Consider the following 21,628-nt stretch of genomic DNA (forward strand, 5'->3'; position numbering starts at 1 on the left):
GCCCCCTCCGTGCTCCATTCTGCCCCCTCCGTGCTCCATGCTGGCCCCCAGAAAGAAAGAAAGGAGAGAGAGAAAGAAACAATGGAGAAATAAAGAAAGACCGCAGAGAGAGAAAGAAAGAACAGAGAGAGAGAAAGAAAGAACAGAGAGAGAAAAAGAAAGAACAGAGAGAGAAAGAAAGAACAGAGAGAAAGAAAGAAAGAACAGAGAGAAATAAAGGAAGAACAGAGAGAGAGAAAGAAAGAAAGAGGAAATAAACAACATAGAGAGAAAGGAAGAGTGGAAAGAAAGAAAGAACAGAGAGAGAAAGAAAGAACAGAGAGAGAAAGAGGGGAAAGAAAGAACAGAGAGAGAAAGAAAGAGGGGAAAGAAAGAAAAAACAAAGAGAGAAAGAAAGAAAGAACAGAGAGAGAGAAAAGAGAAAGGAGAGAGAGAAAGAACAGAGAGAGAGAAAGAAAGAAACAGAGAGAGAAAGAAAGATTAGAGAGGGAAAGAAAGAACAGAGAGAGAAAGAAACCGAGAGAAAGATTCTAAAAAGATATTATAGCAGCCCATCTCCCATTATAGTGCCCACCTGAGCCTCCCGATGCAGGACATATCATTATCCGCTCACATGGCCCGGCATCTCCCCGATTCCAAGGCGATCCCGCTGTCCGTACTGTCGGAGGAGAACACGGTGATGGATCTGAAGCATTCCCTGAAGTGCCTCCATGGTTCCGTCACAATCTCCTCCCGAAATTATCTAATTTCCGGTCAGCTTCCAGCACGTCACTTCCGGTGGAACGTCACGTGCGAGTTTTAAAGTGATCCTCGGGGCTCCACCATGTACTCCTGTGTCCGCGTGAAAAGTAAGCTCCCAGCCGAGACAGCGGGGCAGACTCTCAAAATCAGGACTGTTCCCCTGGATCTGGGACAGGTGGGAGGTATGAATGCTCCCCACCATACACCGACCTCATACACGCACAGCTTCGCACACCTCATAGACACATGGTTCCGCTTTGTATGCCGTGTACACACACGGCTCCACTCCATACACCTCACACACACATGGCTCCACTCAGTACACACATGGCTCCACTCTGGAAACCTCGTACACATGCAGCTCTGCTCCATACACCTCGTACTCATACGGCTCTGCTCCATACACCTCGTACTCATGTGGCTCCACTCCGCACACCTCGTACACATACGGCTCTGCTCCGCACACCTCGTACACACACGACTCCGCTCCGCACACCTCGTAACCGCACGGCTCCCCTCCGTACACCCCATACACATGCAGCTCTGAGCCATACACCTTTTACACACATTGCTCCGTTCCACACACCCCATACACACGCGGCTCCGATCCGTACACCTCGTACACATGTGGCTCCACTCCGTCCACCTCATACACACACGGCTCTGCACACCCCATACACACGCGGCTCTGCTCTGTACATCCCATACACACGCGGCTCCACTCCGTACACCCTATACACGCGCGGCTCTGCTCCGTCCACATTGTACACACACAGCTCCGCTCTGTCCAAAATCGTACACACACAGCTCCGCTCCGTCCGCTTTGTACACCCACAGCTCTGCTACATCCATCCTGTAAACCCCTCCTGACCCAACACATAAACTGCCCCTCATCCAGCACCATAACATCCAGCAGAGCAGAGTCCTGCATACACTGATGCCCCTGATCATGTGACACTTGACTCCTCCCCTCCTGTGACCTCATCACAGGTCCTGTGCACACAGAGCAGCCATGTATGAGTAACCAGAGCAGATGAGTAGAGGAGAATGTACCGCCCCCTCTCTTCAGGGATGCACCACCGCCTGAGGCAGAGTGCTCAACTTGCCTCATGGTAGGTGCGCCCCTGCCCTTTACTCCCTTTATATATACATGCTCTGGGCATGTAGTCCCTGCCGGTGAAAGATTCATCTTCCTGTGTGTGCTAAATAGTTGAAGTTTGGAGTTGGAATAGTGGTGTTCTGTATTTTGCTGTTGTACCTGTGTGCTTATCTTCTGTTTCCTTTTCCCATATAGTTTATTACTCCCTGTCCTTGTTAGTTCTTTTGTATGATAGAGGTTTTCTGTTATCCCTGTTTTGTCTTTGTGTCTGGTTTACCTTGTGTTTCTGCCCCATGCCTCATGGGGTGGGGATAGATTAGGATTTTTTTCAGGAGCATAGTAAGGTTGGAGACTCAGGCCTCTCTACCTTTAAGAATACCCCCAGGACAGGGATAGTTAGGGTCCCAGCTCCAGACACAGGGGCACAGGCACAAAGAGTACAAATACACGAGAGCACAGAGACAGGGAGCACTGACACAGGGGGCACAGACACAGGGGGCACAGACAAAAGGGGCACAGGCATACAGAGTAGAGATGGGCAGACACCTGTACGTTCGGGTCCGGTGGGTTCGGCCACACAGTTATAAAAAGTTTGGATTCAGATACCAGAACAGTACCCAGACCTTAACCCGGACCACATTCACTCAAATGGGGGGCCCGAACATCCAGTGTTTGCCACGATGTCATGTGCATGACAGTGTGGCAAACATCTCTTCTGATCGGTGGTAAAATCATCACCGCCGGTCAGGGTGCCGCAGTTCCCACGCTCTCAAAAGACAGCATGATCATGCAGCTATAATTGGAGGTATAAAGTTTACCTCTGGTCACTGGTGTCAGCTGATGGGACTACTGCTCTCATCAGCTGCCGCCTGCGCTGCTAATAACAGTGAGAGCAGGATTGGCTGATGAGAGTATTCATTAGCCGGCTCCTATGCTGTAAATAAATAATATTTATAAAAAAAAGTGTGGTTTATCTTGTACTTTTTGATAACCAGCCAGGCAAAAGTCACAGCTGGGGGCTGCAACCCTCAGCTGTCAGCTTCCACAAGGCTGGTTATCAAGAACAGAGGGGTCCCCACGTGGTATTTTTTAATTATTTTAATAATTTTTAAAAAGCGTGCTTCCCCCTACATTTTTGCTAAATCAGACAGCTGGGGGCTGGTATTCTAAGGCTGGTAAGGGGCCATGGATTTTGCCCCCTCAGCCTAAAAATAGCAGCCCACAGCCATCCAGAAAAGGTGCCAATTTTGGCGCTTTGCCTGGCTCTTCTCACTTGCCCTTTTGCGGTGGCAAATGGGGTTCATATTTGTGGGGTTGATGTCACCTTTGTATTGTCAGGTGACATCAAGCCCACGGATAAGTAATGGAGAGGCATCTATAAGACACCCATCCATTACTAAGCTTATAGGTACAGTATATAATAAATAAACACATAGCCAGAATAAAGTCCTTTATTTGAAATAAAATAAAACAGCTTTCCTTTTTGTATTTAAAAATAAACACAGTTATACTCATCTAACGCCCATGCCATTGAAGCCCTCGTCACTTGTAATAAAAAAAAATAAAAAACAGCAATATCCCTCATTTGTCAGTTAATCTGTCCAATGCCGTAATCCATGTCTAGGGGATAAACAGTTTTCAACCTGGACGGTGCCAAGATGTGAACAACCAGGCTGAGAGCCACTGGTGAATGAGCTGCTGCGAGCACAGCATCAGTGACCGGCAGTGAAGTCATCGAGGTTACTGTCAGTCACTGAGGCTGTGTTTCCAAATGAACTGCGGTGACCTTGGTGAGATCACTGCTAGTACAGTTAGAAAGTGTCATGGAGAATTCCACTGTGGTGAATTTGAACTGCGGTGAACTCTCCTCTGCACCTCACTGTGCTAGTGTGGATTTCACAGAGGTCACAGTAGTTCAGCCTGGCTGGGGACGCAGCCTCCGTGACCGGCAGTCACCTCGATGATGTCACCGTTAATCACTGATGCTGCACTCGCAGCTGCTCATTCCCCAGTATTTCTCAGCCTGGATGGTAGAATCTTGAAACCATTCAAGTTGAAAACTATTTATCCCCAGTCCCAGACATGGATTATGGCGTGGGACAGAACGCTGGACATGTGAGGGATAATGTGTTCTTTTATTTTTGTTTTATTACAGGAGATGAGGACTTTGGTGGAATAGGCATTTGGTGAGTATAACTGTGTTTGTTATTTTTAAATAAAAAAGTAAAATTGTGACATCAACTCCACAAATATGACCCCACTTGCCGCCACTACAGGGCAAATGGGAAGAGCCGGGCAAAGCGCCAGAATTTGCACATCTAATGCATGTGCCCTTTCTGGGCAGCTGTGGGCTGATATTTTTAGGCTGAGGGGGCAATATCCAAGGACCCTTAAAAGCCTAAAAATACCAGCCCCAGCTGTGAGCTTTAGCAAGGCTGGTTGTCAAGAATAGGGGGACCCCACACTGATTTTTTTAAAATTATTTATTTAAATAAATAAAAAATACGGTGTGGGGACCCCTCTATTCTTCTTAAACCAGCCTTGCTGAAGCTGACAGCTGAGGGTTGCAGCCACCAGATGTGAGTTTTACCTGGTTGGTTATCAAAAATATTTTAATTATTTATTTCCAGCGCAGGAGCAGCCGATGAATACTCCCATCAGCCTCTCCTGCTCTCATTGTTATTAGTGGCAGCAGACATCGGCTGATGGGATCAGTAGTCCCATCAGCTGACACCAGTGACGGGAGGTAAACTTTATATCTCCGAACACAGCTGAGCACTCACGCTGTCTTTTGACAGATGATTTTACCATCGATCAAAAGCAGTGTTTGCTGCGCTGTCATGACATGACAGCGCGACAAACACCTGGTGTTCGGGCAGCTGAACCCAAACAGTAACATGGACTTCCTGGTGAAGTCTGGGTTCGTCTATCTCTAATAGGCACCACAGACACAGGGGCACAGAGAGTAAAACACAAGGGAGCACTGAGACAGGGAGCACAGACAGCTGGTATAGCCTGGGCATCATCGGTATATAATAATATATGTACAGCTGGTGTAACCTGACATTTTCTGGATATAATTATACATGTGCAGCTGGTATAACCTGGACATCTCTTGTATATAATCATATATGTCAAGCTGGTATAAACTGGGTGTTATCTTTATATAATAATATTTGTATAGCTGGTATAACCTGAGAAGCGTCTATATATATTACTTTAAGTACAGCTGGTATAACCTGGGCATCATCTGTATATAATTATATATGTACAGCTGGTATAACCTGGGCATCATCTGTATATAATTATATATGTGCAGCTGGCATAACCTGGGCATCGTCTGTATATAATTATATATGTACAGCTTGTATAACCAGGGCACCTTCTGTATATAATTATATATGTACAGCTGGTATAACTGGTAAAAGCTGGGCATCTACTGTATATAATTATATATGTACAGCTGGCATAACCTGGAAATCTTCTGTATATAATAATATATGTACAGCTGTATCACCTGGGCATCTCTTTTATATATTATATTTGTCAAGCTGGTATAACCTAGGTATCATCTGTTTATAATAATAATATATGTACAGCTGTTATAACCTGGGCATCTTCTGTGTATAATAATATAAGGACAGCTGGTATGACCTGGGCATTTCCTGTACAGATGATATAACATGGTTATCTTCTGTATATAATTAGATATGCACAGCTGGTATAACCCCGGCATCTCCTGTATATAATTATATATGTACAGCTGGTATAACCTGGGCATCTCCTGTATATAAATATATATGTACAGCTGGTATAATCTGGGCATCTCCTGTATATAATTATATATGTACAGCTGGTATAACCTGGGCATCTCCTGTATATAAATATATATGTACAGCTGGTATAACCTGGGCATCTCCTGTATATAATTATATATGTACAGCTGGTATAACCTGGGCATCTCCTGTATATAATTATATATGTACAGCAGGAATAACCTGGGCATCTCCTGTATATAATTATATATGTAAAGCTGGTATAACCTGGGCATCTCCTGTATATAATTATATATGTGCAGCTGGTATAACCTGAGCATCTCCTGTATAAAATTATATATGTACAGCTGGTATAACCTGGGCATCTTCTGTATATAATTATATATGTACAGCTGGTATAACCTGGGCATCTCATGTATATAATTATATATGTACAGCTGGTATAACCTGGGCATCTCCTGTATATAATTATATATGTACAGCTGGTATAACCTGGGCATCTCCTGTATATAATTATATATGTACAGCTGGTATAACCTGGGCATCTCCGGTATATAATTATATATGTACAGCTGGTATAACCTGGGCATCTCCTGTATATAATTATATATGTACAGCTGATATGATCTGGGCATCTCCTGCATATAATTATATATGTACAGATTATATAACATGGGTATCGTCTGCACATGATTAGATATGTACAGCTAGAATAACCTGGGCATCTTCTGCATATAATTATATATGTACAGCTGGTATAACCTGGGCATCTCCTGTATATAATTATATATGTACAGCTGGTATAACCTGGGCATCTCCTGTATATAATTATATATGTACAACTGGTATAACCTGGGCATCTCCGGTATATAATTATATATATACAGCTGGTATAACCTGGGCATCTCCTGTATATAATTATATATGTACAGCTGGTATAACCTTTGCATCTCCTGTATATAATTATATATGTACAGCTGATATAACCTGGGCATCTTCTGTATACAATTAGATATGTACAGCTGGTACAACTTGGGTATCCCCTGTATATAATTATATATGTACAGCTGGTATGATCTGGGCATCTCCTGTATATAGTTATATATGTACAGATTATATAACATGGGTATCGTCTGCACATAATTAGATATGTACAGCTAGAATAACCTGGGCATCTTCTGCATATAATTATATATGTACAGCTGGTATAACCTGGGCATCTCCGGTATATAATTATATATGTACAGCTGGTATAACCTGGGCATCTCCGGTATATAATTATATATGTACTGCTGGTATAACCTGGGCATCTCCGGTATATAATGATATATGTACAGCTGGTATAACCTGGGCATCTCCTGTATATAATTATATATTTACAGCTGGTATAACCTGGGCATCTCTGGTATATAATTATATATGTACAGCTGGTATAACCTGGGCATCTCCGGTATATAATTATATATGTACAGCTGGTATAACCTGGGCATCTCCGGTATATAATTATATATGTACAGCTGGTATAACCTGGGCATCTCCTGTATATAATTATATATTTACAGCTGGTATAACCTGGGCATCTCCTGTATATAATTATATAGTTGCAGCTGGTATAACCTGGGTATCGTCTGTTTATAATAATATACGTATAGCTGTTATAACCTGGGCATCTTCTGTGTATAATAATATAAGTACAGCTGGTGTAACCTGGGCATCTCCTGTATATAATTATATATGTACAGCTGGTATAACCTGGGCATCTCCTGTATATAATTATATATGTACAGATGATATAACATGGGTATCATCTGCATATAATTAGATATGTACAGCTGGTATAACCTGGGCATCTTCTGCATATAATTAGATATGTACAGCTGGTATAACCTGGGTATCTTCTATAGATAACTATTTATGCACAGTATATGTATAGTTTTGCTATATAAGTAATGAGAATATATAAATTTTATGATAAAGCGTCTATGATTCTCGTTGCACTACCCTTTATTACCAGCAGATGGTGATGTGGAGGCATTTCTTGGTTTCATATTTGCAGTCCCATGTAAAACACACACACATACATAGGGTCCTGATCACACCACTTTTTCTCTTTTACCCTTACCCTTTGTTATTGCACTTGATACCTCTGTGATAAAATACTGCTCTATTGTCCTTAGTACAACTGTAAATTGTTAGCTCTTCAGGCGAGGACCGTCGGCACTTTCTAAGCTCCGCTCATGCTCTATGTGTATTAGCTACAGGGACAACTGCTCTACTGATGTCTCACTCCTATCAGATAATACACTGCAGCCCTCATCTATGAAGACAATGACTTCAGGGAGGTAAAGTCGGGTGCCATTTTGGGCAATTTAATGAGGGTACTGCCTAAGGGGCACACCACCATCAGCCACTATCCCTTCTCAGGGCTTGTTCACACGGTGCAGATTTTTCCCCATTCCTCAAGGCAAACCTGCTCCAGCTCCTTTGGGTTAGATGTTTCTTCTGGTGAACAGCAGTCGTCGCATCTGACCACAGATTCTCTATTGGATTAAGGTCTGGGATTTGACCCGGCTACTCCAAAATATTTACACATTTCCCCTTAAACCACTCGGGTGTTGCTTTAGCAGTATGCTTTGGGTCATTGTCTTGTTGGAAAGTGAAGCTCCGTTCCAGTCCCAAATCACTGACAGACTGAAACAGGTTTTTTGTAAGAATATCCCTGTATTTCGCACCATCCAACTTCCACTCAACTAAGACCATTTTTCTTGTCCCTGCTGTAGAAAAGCATGATATTGCCACCACCATGTTTCGCTATGGGGATGGTGTTATTGGATTGATGACCTGTGTTGTTTCGATGCCAGAGATTGCATTTACCTTGGCAGCCAAAAAGTTCAATTTTGGTCTCATCTGACCACAGAATTGTGAAGAATATTGGAGATATAATTTCATGCCAATCATTTGTATTCTAAGATTATAAAACCCTCTTTGTCCAGCAGGGACTCATCAGGAAGTCAAATATTCTCAAAGACTCAAGGAGAAAGCTGGCTCCTAGCTCAGCAGGGAGGTCAAACCTCCAAAGGCTGTGACAGATCTCACACCTTGAGCCAGCAGCTCAGAGCAGGATAAAGGCTTGCTTGCAATACAGAATCATGCTGAAGCTGCCAAAGAACATTCTAGAAACTTAATTTCATAAGGAGTTATGGAGATACTATACGTCCTAGCCATACATCGCGTACATTTTCTAAATCTCTGCAATGGACTGAACGTCTCCCAGGGTCTCTACCCGTTGTAGCACCCCTGGGAGTGGAGATACGTAGAATGGCAAGTAGGAACCAGATAGCAAAGATGTTTTTAGTCTCAGTAGCAGCGTAGCAGGGTCCCGGCCAGATCCGATGCCGCCAAAAACCGCCTCACTAGGACCGTCCATTATAGAATTATGACTCATCTTAGGTATTTAAGTTTTTAGCTGATACAGCAAGGGGAGGGGATTTGGGTTCAGCCCAGAGGTAAGGAAGGGAGTGACCCAAAGGGGATAAAGGCTAGTGAAGTCATATTGTCTCTCTCTATGTTATGGATGTGGTCCACTTCGAAAGGGGAGTCATGTCGAGTAAAGTGCCGTAGAGAACCGAGAAGCTAGCTGCAGCCAATGCCCTCTACGGCCCAGCACACACACAGTCTAACATCAGCCAGGGTAATTGACATGATCCTTCTGCTTATATCTTTTGTCCTAACACTCTCTGTATTTGCATATCTGACCATTGTATATGCATGACCATTGTGTACATAGTGCATTGTCTTAGTGTGCCCTTAAGGCGATTAAATATATATTTTAAGTTTGAGCTGCTCTTTTATCTTGATCCACATGTCCGTTTCTCGGTTAAACTTTCCATGTTACCAGGGCTGGTTTCTGGCCCAATATAATCCCGTTAACAGACCGGGCTTATAAAGTATCTATTCAGGAACTGATAGCAGTCCTACCGGGATGGCAGCACTGTTTCACTGGTGCTAGTGAAAAAGACCTCTCAGCCTGTCAGGATTGTGAGCAAGTGTGGTGCCACATCAGTGACTGCATGGGCCACATCTTCTCACTCCCTGTGCCTCCCTGGGTCCTTGTAGGCAGGGGGTGTCTGTAAAATTGTACTAAGCTGACTTTACATGTCCCCAGGGGGTGCAGAATGTCATGGTGGTGAAAGTGGGGAGATCACACTACGTGATCCGTCTAATAGTGACATCAGGCAGGGTTGCAAGGTGTGGGTTCATCACAAGCACCTTCTTCCATACATTTGGGGAGTCTCTGACGTCTTTTGGCAAACTCAAAACGAGCTTTACAGTTTGTGTAAGTAAAGGTTTTTTCTGCCCACTCTTCCATAAAGGCCACCTCTATGAAGTGCACGGCTTATTGTGGTCGTCTGGACAGATACTCCAGTCTCTGCTTGAGAACTCTGCAGCTCCTTCAGGGTTACCTTTGGTCTCTGTGCTGCCTCTTTGAACAATGCCCTCCTTGCCCTGAGAGTTTTGGTGGGCGGCCCTCTCTTGGTAGGTTTGGTGCCATGTTCTTTCTATTTGATGATAATGGATTTGATGGTGCTTTGGGGGGAACATCAGGGATTGGGATATTGTTTTCTACCCCAATCCTGACTTGTACTTCTCAACAACTTTGTCCCTGACTTGTTTGGAGATCTCCTTGCTCTTCATGGTGTTGTTTGGAGATCTCGTTGGTCGTCATGGTGTTGTTTGGAGATCTCGTTGGTCTTCATGGTGTTGTTTGGCGATCTCTTTGGTCTTCATGGTGTTGTTTAGAGATCTCGTTGGTCTTCATGGTGTTGTTTGGCGATCACCTTGGTCTTCATGGTGTTGTTTGGAGATTTCGTTGGTCTTCATGGTGTTGTTTGGAGATCTCGTTGGTTTCATGGTGTTGTTTGGAGATCTCGTTGGTCTTCATGGTGTTGTTTGGCGATCTCCTTGGCCTTCATGGTGTTGTTTGGAGATCTCGTTGGTCTTCATGGTGTTGTTTGGAGATCTCGTTGGTCTTCATGGTGTTGTTTGGAGATCTCCTTGGTCTTCATGGTGTTGTTTGGAGATCTCGTTGGTCTTCATGGTGTTGTTTGGAGATCTCTTTGGTCTTCATGGTGTTGTTTGGAGATCTCTTTGCTAAACAACACCACGAAGAACAATCTCCTTAGTCTTCATGATGTTCCTTGGAGATTTCCTTGGTCTTCATGGTGTTGCTTGCATGGTGTTTGGATAGTGGTGCCTCTTGTTAATGAATTTGCAGCCTATGTGGCCTTTCAGAGAATATAAAGTGTACAGTATATACTGACAGACATATAACATTAGATTGCACACATCTGGACGTCCTGTCACTAAGCATGAGACGTATGACGGTGATTGCTTTCAAAAGAAATTTTTAGGGGCTTCAAAGCAAAAGGGGTGAATACATATGCACATGACAATTTTTAGATATTTGATCCCATAAATGTAACTTATGCCTTTATTTTTCTCTCTCACTTCACTTCACCAACTTAGACTATTTAGTGCTGATGTATCACACATAAACCGGATTACAAAAATATTAATACGCAGGTTGTAATGTAACAAAATAGGTAAAAAGCCAAGGGGGTGAGTATTTCTGCAGCCCACTGTAGATGAAACATTTAGAGCCTTTCACTGTTGCTTCAAAATCACTAGCACTGGAAGGGGTAGAAGGGAGACTCTAGGGACAGATGGGATTTTTGGACCATAATTTGGGCAAATGCAGGAGCAAGGAAGACAAGGATATCATGGTGAATGCTGCTTGTATTTCCATTTAATATAACAATAAAGCAAAATAACAGTTTCCCAAATAGACTGAACTTTATTCTCAAATCCCGCCTTCATCTCCAGTCGCAGACCTCGCTGTGAATCCTTATAGAAACGTCCGCCCCGTGTTAGCATCTCTAACATGATGTATGTACAGAAATAGTTCTATTTATATCAAAGTACACTTGTTTTATATAGAACGTAGCAGCATATCAAATAGGGATCAAATCCCATTCAACTCAACATCCAGGTCACTTAATTAAAATTCCCAGGAAATCTTCCTTCAAAGTTCTGCATTACTTAAAGTGCACCTGCTGTCTACAAAAAAAAAATGTAGGGGGACATTTGGGGAACTGATCCAAAATGATAAAATATATATTTCTTATTACCAGTAGTCACCACTAGTGGGAGCTTACAACTAATGTATGCAGTATGCTCTGAAGCTCCCTCTAGTGGTCACTCCAGGAAGTTATAATTTTATCATTTAACTCTACGGCTATGTAGAGGATTTGGAGCTCTTACCACTATAGAGATATATTAAAAAATTAATCAGGGGTATATTTGTAACGAAATTTGCTTTTTTGCAGGGAATTTGGACCAGTCCCTAATTTATCCCCCACCAACACATGGAGACAACAGGTGCCCCATGGTGAAAGAAACCCAGCAATACATAAAATATACACGTGAAGGGTGTCCCCGTTACACACAGCATTGTGTTCAAAGTGGAACATTCAACAGTAAATTGGGTGATATCATAACACATCTCTTCACCAGTAAATCACTGACAACAGTTCGTACGGCATAAAACTACGAAATAAAATAACAGAAAATAGTTGTATTTTTTGTCTACATATATTTTCTCTCATAGACACCCTGCGTTCTCACCGCAGGTTTTTTTCTTTATATAAAATTATATATATACAATTATTTGCCTATTTATATATCTCTCTTAGATCTGTGCATGCACACACAGGCGGCTAGTCACATGCACACGCGTGCCCATTTACACGCACTCACGCAACGACGCACGCACACGCTTTATTGCAGACTCCCTCGTTGCTCTGTACCATGTGCAGGACACAGTGATGGGGGGCAGAGGTGGAAAATAAAGTGGCATGAGAAGGGTTTGGGCAGGATTAGTGGGGTCAGTGGACATCTATGATGTTGGCCAGTAATTAGGAACCCACTTCTGGACTGAAGAGATCCTCAACATGTTGGAAGCAAACATAATTGAGAGCTCTGATGTGTAATACTCCCTCACATACTGGGCTTTTCCTGGGCTCCTCGTAGGAGGTGCTAAGAGATCTGCTCAGGGGTGGGGAAAGGAAAGATAAGGGTGTGGCTAGAGGGATGGCAGGGCTTTAGCATGGGATATTAGGTAGATTTCCAAGAGATCTACTTGGTGGTGAAAAGATAGGCTAAGGGACCGACAGGGCTTTAGCGCACAGTTTTGAATTTATTGACCAAGAGATCTACTCAGGGGTGGGGAAAGGAAATGCTAGGATGTGGCTAAGGGCCTGGCTGGGCTTTAGCATGGGATATTGGGTGGTGAGGAAAAGAAAGGCAAGCGTGTGGCTAAGGGCCTGGCAGGGCTTTAGCTCTGTGTCTTGGGTTGACTGACCAAGATATCTATTCGAGGGTGGGGAAAAGAAAGGCAAGGGTGTGGTTAGGAGGCTGGCAGGGTTTTATCATGGGATATTGGGTAGATAGGTCAAGATATCTACTTAGTGGTGAGGAAAAGACAGGTAAGTAAGAGGTTAAGGGCCTGGCAGGGCTTTAGCTCTGTGTTTTCGGTTGACTGACCAAGATATCTCTTCGAGGGTGGGGAAGAGAAAGGCAAGGGCATGGTTAGGAGGCTGGCAGGACTTTAGAAGAGGGTATTTCATTGACTAAGAGATCTTTTGGTGGTGAGGAAAAGAAGGGTAAGCGTGCGGCTAAGGGGCTGGCAGGGCTTTAGCCCTGAGGATTAGGTTGATCGACCAAGAGATCTACTCAGAGGTGGAGAATAAAAGGTCAGGTTGTTCTAAGGGGGTTGGCTGGGGTTTACCACTGGGTACTGTGCAGATTGACCAACAGAACTGCGCAGGGTAGGAGGAGGTGTGAAAAGTAAGGGAGAGGCTAGGGTACTGGCCAGGAGATCTACTCAGAGTGGAGGAAATCAAGGGAAGGGGGCTAGGCAGGGCTTCAACACTGGATATTGCGTGGCTTGGCCAGGAGATCTACTCAGGGGTGGGGAAAGTAAAGGTGAGTGTGTGATTAGAGAGCAATTAGGGCTTTGGCAATGGATATTGGGTGGAGATTGGCTAAGAGATCTACTCAGAAAATCAAGGGAAGGAGACAAGGTAGGGCTTCAACACCGAATATTGGGTAGATTGGACAACTTTGAGCTGGTGATCTGCAGGAAACCTCCAAAAGCATCAGTGTAAACAAGTGACCGCAAAGTAAACGAAGGTGCGTAAAATACTCGAAGAGTAGAAAGATTAAATTTAAGATTATTAACATTGGCTTAGTGAAACGAAAACCAACTGAGCAAGCATTAATGCGCTTATGGCGGTGCAGCTGCTGATCGTCACCAAATAAAGCACTGCTCATGTGAGATCACATCAGTGTTTGTGGGTTCCGTCAAAACAGCGCCCCCTCATGGTTGTCCATGTAACTACTGTTTCTCCAACTCTTCTGTCTGTTTCCTGTTCCTGCATTTACCTCCTCCCCCCATTTACTGTATGTCCTCATTACATTTTCCGTGCCCCCTGTTGCCTGAGACTTAATCACATTTGTAGATCACATAGAGGCAGTCTCCTGTATAGCAGAACCTTCCTGTTAGTAATCCAGTAGATTTAGCCCCTTGTACCTAAATAGAGGTCAGGGGGTCTCTAAGCAATCTGAAGTCCCCAAAATAAGGTGCAAGAAAAGAAGTAAAGGTAGATTTTGAAAATGTATCACCATGAGAATGCAGCTGGGGTAGAGTAGTTTGGCTCGGATGTAATTACCCCGGGTGGATACTTGCCCGCAGAGAATCTCTCTAAATGTTTGACCTCTGAAGGTTAAATTTGAAAACAATTACAATTTATATATTTTTTGTAACAAAATATATTGAAAACTTCAGTATTGGCGATTTTTATAGCCCTAAAATATATTAAAAAAAATTACAATAAATGAGACGTGTAATGGGCAGACACTAGTGTGAAAAACAGGAAACAAGTGGTGACTGCTGAGAAATGACCCTCGAAAAAACCTGGGGTCGGACATAGAGGTTTGCGTCTAATTCTGCGAACAGCGCCACTGTCGTACACAGGTTGGATTTGGTATTGCGGCTCAACTGAAGCTCAAGTCAAGACTCAAGTCAATGCCGCCATACCCGATACGGCCTACGGGCAAGAGTGGCGCTGTTTTTTTCCAATCTTATATTACCCCTTTAAGCTTTGCATTTTCTTTAGCCGAGACATAAAGCTGGTCACACATGGGGACTGGATTATTTTATTCTGAATATATTAGCTTATGGCAAACCTACGATGAAATTCCGGATATTTTACCAGGAGGACGCCATTTCACGACCCCAACAAAATGTTATAAAGTTTAGAGGACCAGACGCTACTTTTGGGTTCTTCACGCTGTAAGTGACCAAATTCTATTTCTCCAAGGCCAATATCGAGACCTGACTAATGTCTGTTCTGCAGCAAGATCCAAAACACGCGGCGTACTTTCCCCTTCATCACTGCACTTTGTTTTTTTTTTGTTTGTTTTTTTGGCCTCCACTAAATCAATACAGGAGGAGTCGACCTTGACGGGACTTAAAGGAGAACTCCGATCAAATATGGGAAAAAAAATCAGCCTTCGCAGTTTTTTTGAAAGTTCACCAACTTTTTGAAAATTGAGACGTTCTTAACCAGAAGGCGGCTTATCAATTCATAATGTTTGCTTCAAAAGTGGCCTAAATTGTATAAAAATGGCACTCCGAGAAAAAATTTTTTTTGTGGCCGTTAGCGGCAACCGAAAGAAACATCAAATTTATTAAGAGGAGCAAGTTTCCTAAAAAATGTGGGGCGTCTTACTCCAGCGCGCTCTTCATCAACGCTGGTGTATAGAACCCCCGTTTTGATCCACAGTGTGTCTATGAGTTTATCATCAGAATGCACTGTTCATTGTAGCACCCCTTTCCCTACCAAACGTAGTTGGTAAGTCATGTGACATCTAAGCTCCACCCACAATAGATTCAGAACATGACAATTAGACATGACAGTATGGTTCCTACATCATGTGTATCAGGCTCTACCCCTGCTGTATTACCACACCCTCCTCCTGCTCTTTGGTTACACCCCAGCTTAGGTCACTCTCCTTTCCAGACTTAGCCTTTAGTTGGTAAGTGCATATAATCATCTAAGCTCCTCCCACAATATCAATGACTTAGATCACGCATCAGACTCCACCCCTGCTGTATTGCCACACCCCCTCCTGCTGTTGGGTTACACCCCTGCTTAGGTCATTTTCTTTCCATACTTAGCCTTTATTTGGAAAGTGCATAGAATGAAATAACATCTGAGCTCCACCTAGAACAGTAAATATTTAGATTGTGTCAGACTCCATCCCTGCTTTACTGCCAGTCCCTTGCCCTGCTATTGGGTAACACCCCTGCTTAAGTTATTCTCCTTTTCCATCCATAGACATCAATTCAGAGAGGCACAGAGAGACCTATAAACCCATGGAGAGCACGCTGTGCCAATGCTGAGACCTGGAGGCCTTAAAGACAATGCATACCATAGGACTACAGGAAAGATGTATATCTTTGTACCGTGTTACCATAGGACTGAGAGGAATATATATCATGGACTTTTAAAGCCTCCACACTGGATCCTGAAGCCCCTATCCCTCATTCCCAAAGTCCCTCTCTCTCAATTCCGTTTTTTCCCCTAATGTATTTGGTCTTGCCAATAAAGCTACTTTAAATTTGAAAACGCAGGTAATCATGTGACATCTAAGCTCCACCCCCTGGAGTAATGATTCAGTAGCTTATATTTAGAAATCATGAGAATTCACTAAATGAAACAAAGTATTTGAAGCAATTTGTCTTCCATTATTTTGATGATCAACCCTTACTGAAGACATTACGTGGGTCACTAGTGATGAGTGGAGTTCCCCTTTAAGTCCTAGTGGTTGTCAGATACGCCGAGGCCATGCGGGTGACCAGCTTTTTGGATGCCTCATTGCTAAGTTATAAGACACAATATGGTTGCGTAGCACATCTCCCTGACCGTCCACCTGAAGAACGTGCTCCAAGCTTCACCGGTTGTCCACTCTCCACCACTCAGACCTCAAGGACACTCTCGATGCTGGATTAGTAAACAAGCACACTCACGATTCATTGCAGCATTTTTATGGAGTAAAATCTAGCGTGCTAAAATCTACCCACTGTGAACTGTGCATTATTACCAAGGTAACACTTGCTGGCCATGCGTCTGTAATGCCGCAGCTCGGCAGGAGGCTTCGAGAAGCTCTCGGCTCATCTGATATCCTGTAGTTTACTGTACGAGTGGTGCTGCCGGCAAATCCCCGAAGAAGAGGGAAGAGGCAATTTATTCCTGAAGTTGTACAGCAGTTTTCTTTGGTTTGATCCCTGGGATTTTGTCTCAGCATGTAGCAGGACTCTACGGTGGTGAGAAAGTCTCTCCGGTCACTAAGTTGTCTCGAAAGTTATACTGAGGGATACACGGGGCGGACATCTTTCACTAAACCCAAATATACCGTGTGACTGAGTATTCATTTTGGGCTAGGACTTGGTCGGGAAAAGTGACAACCCACTGTGGCCTAAAACAGAACCCATGGTAGTTGTCACTCACTTTGCCCCTTGAATGGTGACCTGGGGGGGATAAATTCTAAGCAAGTAAGGGTGTTTGAGTATTTTACCCTCCCAAAAAGGTGGATTCCAAGAGTAACCATCATTTTATTTATTGTGAAAATAAAAAATTTTTTTATGAAAATGCTGCACTATATCGTATCAGAGAAATCTGCTTCTTTATCCTCCTAGACTGATCGTTCATTCTCAAAATGCTCAATTCTTGGCGATTTCAGTGATTAGTCTTTACTTATACGAACAGAGATGACAGATGGTGCTCATAAAGTTCTATGGAGGAGGGAGGAGCTACAGGCAGACACAAACATTCTGTGAAGGGAGGAGTCAGAGCCCGACACAGACATTCTATGGAGGAGCTAGAGGCAAACACAGACATTCTATGGAGGGAGGAGCTAGAGGCACACACAGACATTCTATGGAGGGAGGAGCAAGAGGCACAGATATTCTATGCAGGAAGGAGGAGCTAGAGGCCGACACAGACACTCTATGGAGGGAGGAGCTAGACACAGACACTCTATGGAGGGAGGAGCTAGAGGCAGAAATGGACATTCTATGGAGGGAGGAGCTAGAGACAGAGATTCTATGGAGGGAAGAGTTAGAGGCAGACGCAGACATTCTATGGAGGGAGGAGCTAGAGACACAGACATTCTATGGGGGAAGAAATAGAGGCAGACACAGACATTCTATGGAGGGAGGAGCTAGAGACACAGACATTCTATGGAGGGAGGAGCTAGAGGCACACACAGACATTCTATGGAGGGAGGAGCTAGAGACACAGACTTTCTATGGAGGGAGGAGATAGAGACACACAGACGTTCTATGGAGGGAGGAGCTAGAGGCACACACAGACATTCTACTGTACGTTCTCCACGGTACTCCATAGATATGTCTGTCTCGGCCTCTAGCTACTCCTACCTCCATAGCATTTTAAAAGCACCAACTGCCATCTTCTATCTCAGTAATGAAAATCTGACTTCACTGCATGCAGGTTCTACTCCTGAATTGAGAGTGAATGATCAGTCCTCGTTTAGAAAGAAGCAGATTTCTCTGATAAAATATATTACAAAAGTTGCTTATTTTCATGTATTTTCCCTGGAGGACCAGGCTTGTCCATGCACTACAAAGACAGATCATTAGCTTCAATGGTCACTGTGTAATACTTTATATCGCTTGTGGTGGCGCTGCAGAAAATTTGCACACAAATCAATCGCTGGAATGACGCTGATCACCGATTGCATGGGACTGCACAAAGCACGAATGTGATCGCTGGGTTACACATGGCTTTTCTGAACTTGGGTCTGGGGAAAAGTTCAGGACCATTGAAAAGGTTTTGGGCCAAAAAAAAAAACTTCTTTAGAAAACCTCTCACCCTCGTAGTGACAACACACGGACGGGTACATGATCTCACAGTTATCAGTAGTGCAGATTCGCTAATATATTGTAATGGAACATTATAGGAAAAAAAAAAAAAACGTATCAAAGAACATTTACTAAGGTCCCTCGAAAGGTTTTGGGGATAATTCACAGTAAACAGTGCCTAGAAGTGTATGAAAGATTGCTAGATTTCACTGCACAGCAGAACTTCCGTTGCTAGCCAATATGGCTAAATTAACTCATTATCCAAGTCACTTTGACCTTTTCTTTCCGTGAGTCCTAAAGGATTAAGGACTGGTAACAGTCACAACACTGCACTTCCCCTTCGACTGCCCGGCGGTGCATTATAACAATATAATACACCTTTCGGAACCGGCAAGTCTGAGGGAGGTGAAGGCGTAAGGGAAAATAAAACAGACATATAGTATCATTGGCGGCATAATAAACCGTACACCATAAATGTTTCATTACAGCAAGCACTTGAGACACCTTTTTTCCGAGTCCTTCAGGGCGGTTGTCGATGGAGTCAATGGTCCCCTTAGACTCTGCTCGGTCTTTTCCTGATATCATGGGCTGGAGTAGGTAGCACATGCAGAGTGTACACTCAAGTCAACCATCCTCATATTTCGGTGGACTCTATCCTCTCCAGTCTTGACGGTGTCCAAGGCTTCTTGTCTTCTGCTGGCGGTGTGGTGGCCTTGGTGGTGATCTCGTTGATCTTTTGCTCCAGTTGTTGGTTTTTTTGATACATCTCCACGTAGTTGAGCTGCAGTTGCTTCTGATATTTTATGACTTTTTCCTTCTCTTCTTGCCACGTGCGCCTCTCTTCCTCGAAGTCCACCACCTGCTGGTCCCGCTGTTGCCTCTCCAAAGCTAACTCAAATTGGAGATTCTCGATGTCCTTCTTGAGAGTGCCCAGGCTGTCCTCGTTCTGGCGTTTCATCTTGGCTTCGTCACTCTCACATGCAAGAGTGTCCCTCAGTTTCTCATTCAGGTCCATGGTGTACGGGTTCTGACCCAGATCGGACAAGGTCTCCTTCAAACCAGCTATCTCTTGTTCGCACTGGCTGAGCTTCTCCTTCATTTGCTGGGCCTCGCTTTGCTTTCTCTGCATTTCACTCTCGCAGATCTCCAGACTGATGGTTTTGGAGCTATAGGAATCTTTAATGGAGGCGAGATGTTCCTCTTTCTCACGTAGTAAGGCCTTGACTTCTTTTAACTGTGATCTAAGGCCGACTATCTCATTGAGTTTCTGGGCAATGTCCGCCTGGGCATCTTTCAATTGCTGCTTCAAAAGTGATATCTCCCCAGCTTTTTGACAAACCTGCAAAGGAAAGCTCACATGGTTAATTGGTCACTTCAGCAAACTGCATAAGTCAATAAGTACAAGCAAATCTAGGAAACCTTGTAATATATCTTATCAGAGAAATAGGATGCTTTCTCGACTCATGAACCACTTCTACCTCCCTCCCTCCCTGCCAGCTGAACTCGCCACCTACGCTGAAAAACAGCTCAAGTCCATCTGGGTCAAACCAAGATGGACTACTAGCTCACTGAATGATCAGATTACAGCTGCCTACTGTAGCCTATAAATAGGGGAGGAGGAGAGTGAAAAAAATCATATCATGCTGCAGCTTTCTAGTAAGTGTTTATCTCACCCTAGCGCTGGATTCACAGCTACATACTGCTGCTTCTGAACATGTGTTACATAAAGAAAGGAGAGCAGGAATCCCTCATGTCTGTCTGTGCTGTGTATGGGAGACATCATAGCAGATAATCTCCACGCACTAGCTCAGAAACAACTGAAAAATAGAGACAGAGGAGAAAACTGCATTCCGAAAAGTTACCTGAAATAACACTGAAAAATAGAGACAGAGGAGAAAACTGCATTCCGAAAAGTTACCTGAAATAACAGGTATGTTTTATTCATTTTCTGGGATAAAACAAGGACGAAAGAGTAGAAAGTAAGGCTATGGCTACACTTTATCACATGCACATGAACTGCAACAGCACCCAAATTTGACTCCCAGGGAATGAATGTCACAGGCCATGGAATGGTAGAGTTGGAAGGGACCTCCTGGGTCATCTCAGGCCATCATCTGTGTGAATATTTATCAGCGAGGTCCTATACAGCTCACGTACCTACTACCTGTCAATCACGACCGCAGCGGCGTGACTTTTTGTCACATGAATGGTTCCAGACTATAACTGCAAAATCCCGTCAAAGGCATGAGTAAAGAAGATAATCTACATCAGTGTCAGCCGGAAATCCAGTTTTGGCAAGACCGGCCAACCATTTATTGTTTATGGAGAGAACGCCTGACTCTTCCGCTAATTGCAGTTGTTGAAGTAAAGGATTAGGTTGTGGGATTTCGGCATGCCCGATCCTTGTGTTCTTAGGCTAAATACATTGCCAAAAATCACTCTACAAATTAAATGCATTGTTCCAAGACTTACACATTAATGACCTATCTGTTGGATATCAGATTGGCAGTGTCACCCGACATCCACCACCCTCACCGGTCAGCTGCTTGCTACTTTGACGCTGGATGCAGACAGTGTACACAGCACTGTATACCGTGTAGTGGCTGGTTCTTGGATAAAGTAGGTCATCTACTATTTTCTTCAAGGAGCTGAGGTGCAGTACCAGAGGACGGCCTCTACACACAGTGTATGGAGCCTTTCCAAGTATATACACTGTTCAGGGCTGGTGTCAGGACAGGCAAACTAGGCATTTGCCTAGGGCCCTCACTTCCTCAGGGGCCCCAGCCAGAGGCCACTATTTGGCCCATGAGACGGGGGAAAGGTTCCAGCGCTGCCTACCCCCCCTCCTGCATCACGCAGTCAACTGTATCAGCAGCATAGATGCCAATACAGTTGAAATCAATGATGAAGGAGAGCGTGAGGTGACACTCTCTTTCCCATCATTCTCCCTCTGCTTCTGATTCAGAGGACGCAATGACGTCACTCCATTGCATGCCTCGCTGTACG

General features: G+C 43.9%; 1 protein-coding gene across 4 annotated transcripts in view; it reads right to left on the reverse strand.

Annotated features, from left to right (window-relative positions):
• Positions 1-11,404: 11,404 nt before the first annotated feature.
• Positions 11,405-21,628, reverse strand: part of LZTS3 (leucine zipper tumor suppressor family member 3) — a 153,250-nt gene continuing 143,026 nt past the window's right edge. For all 4 annotated transcript variants that reach the window (XM_073586749.1, XM_073586747.1, XM_073586746.1 and 1 more), the window contains exon 4: positions 11,405-19,961. In XM_073586749.1, coding sequence (XP_073442850.1) covers positions 19,257-19,961 — 705 coding nt within the window. In that variant the 3' untranslated portion in view covers positions 11,405-19,256. The remainder of the gene's footprint in view (positions 19,962-21,628) is intronic.

This window comes from Dendrobates tinctorius, unplaced genomic scaffold (assembly GCF_039654945.1).
Source record: "Dendrobates tinctorius isolate UK_male_01 unplaced genomic scaffold, ASM3965494v1 ptg000095l, whole genome shotgun sequence".
Classification (NCBI taxonomy): Eukaryota; Metazoa; Chordata; class Amphibia; order Anura; family Dendrobatidae; genus Dendrobates; species Dendrobates tinctorius.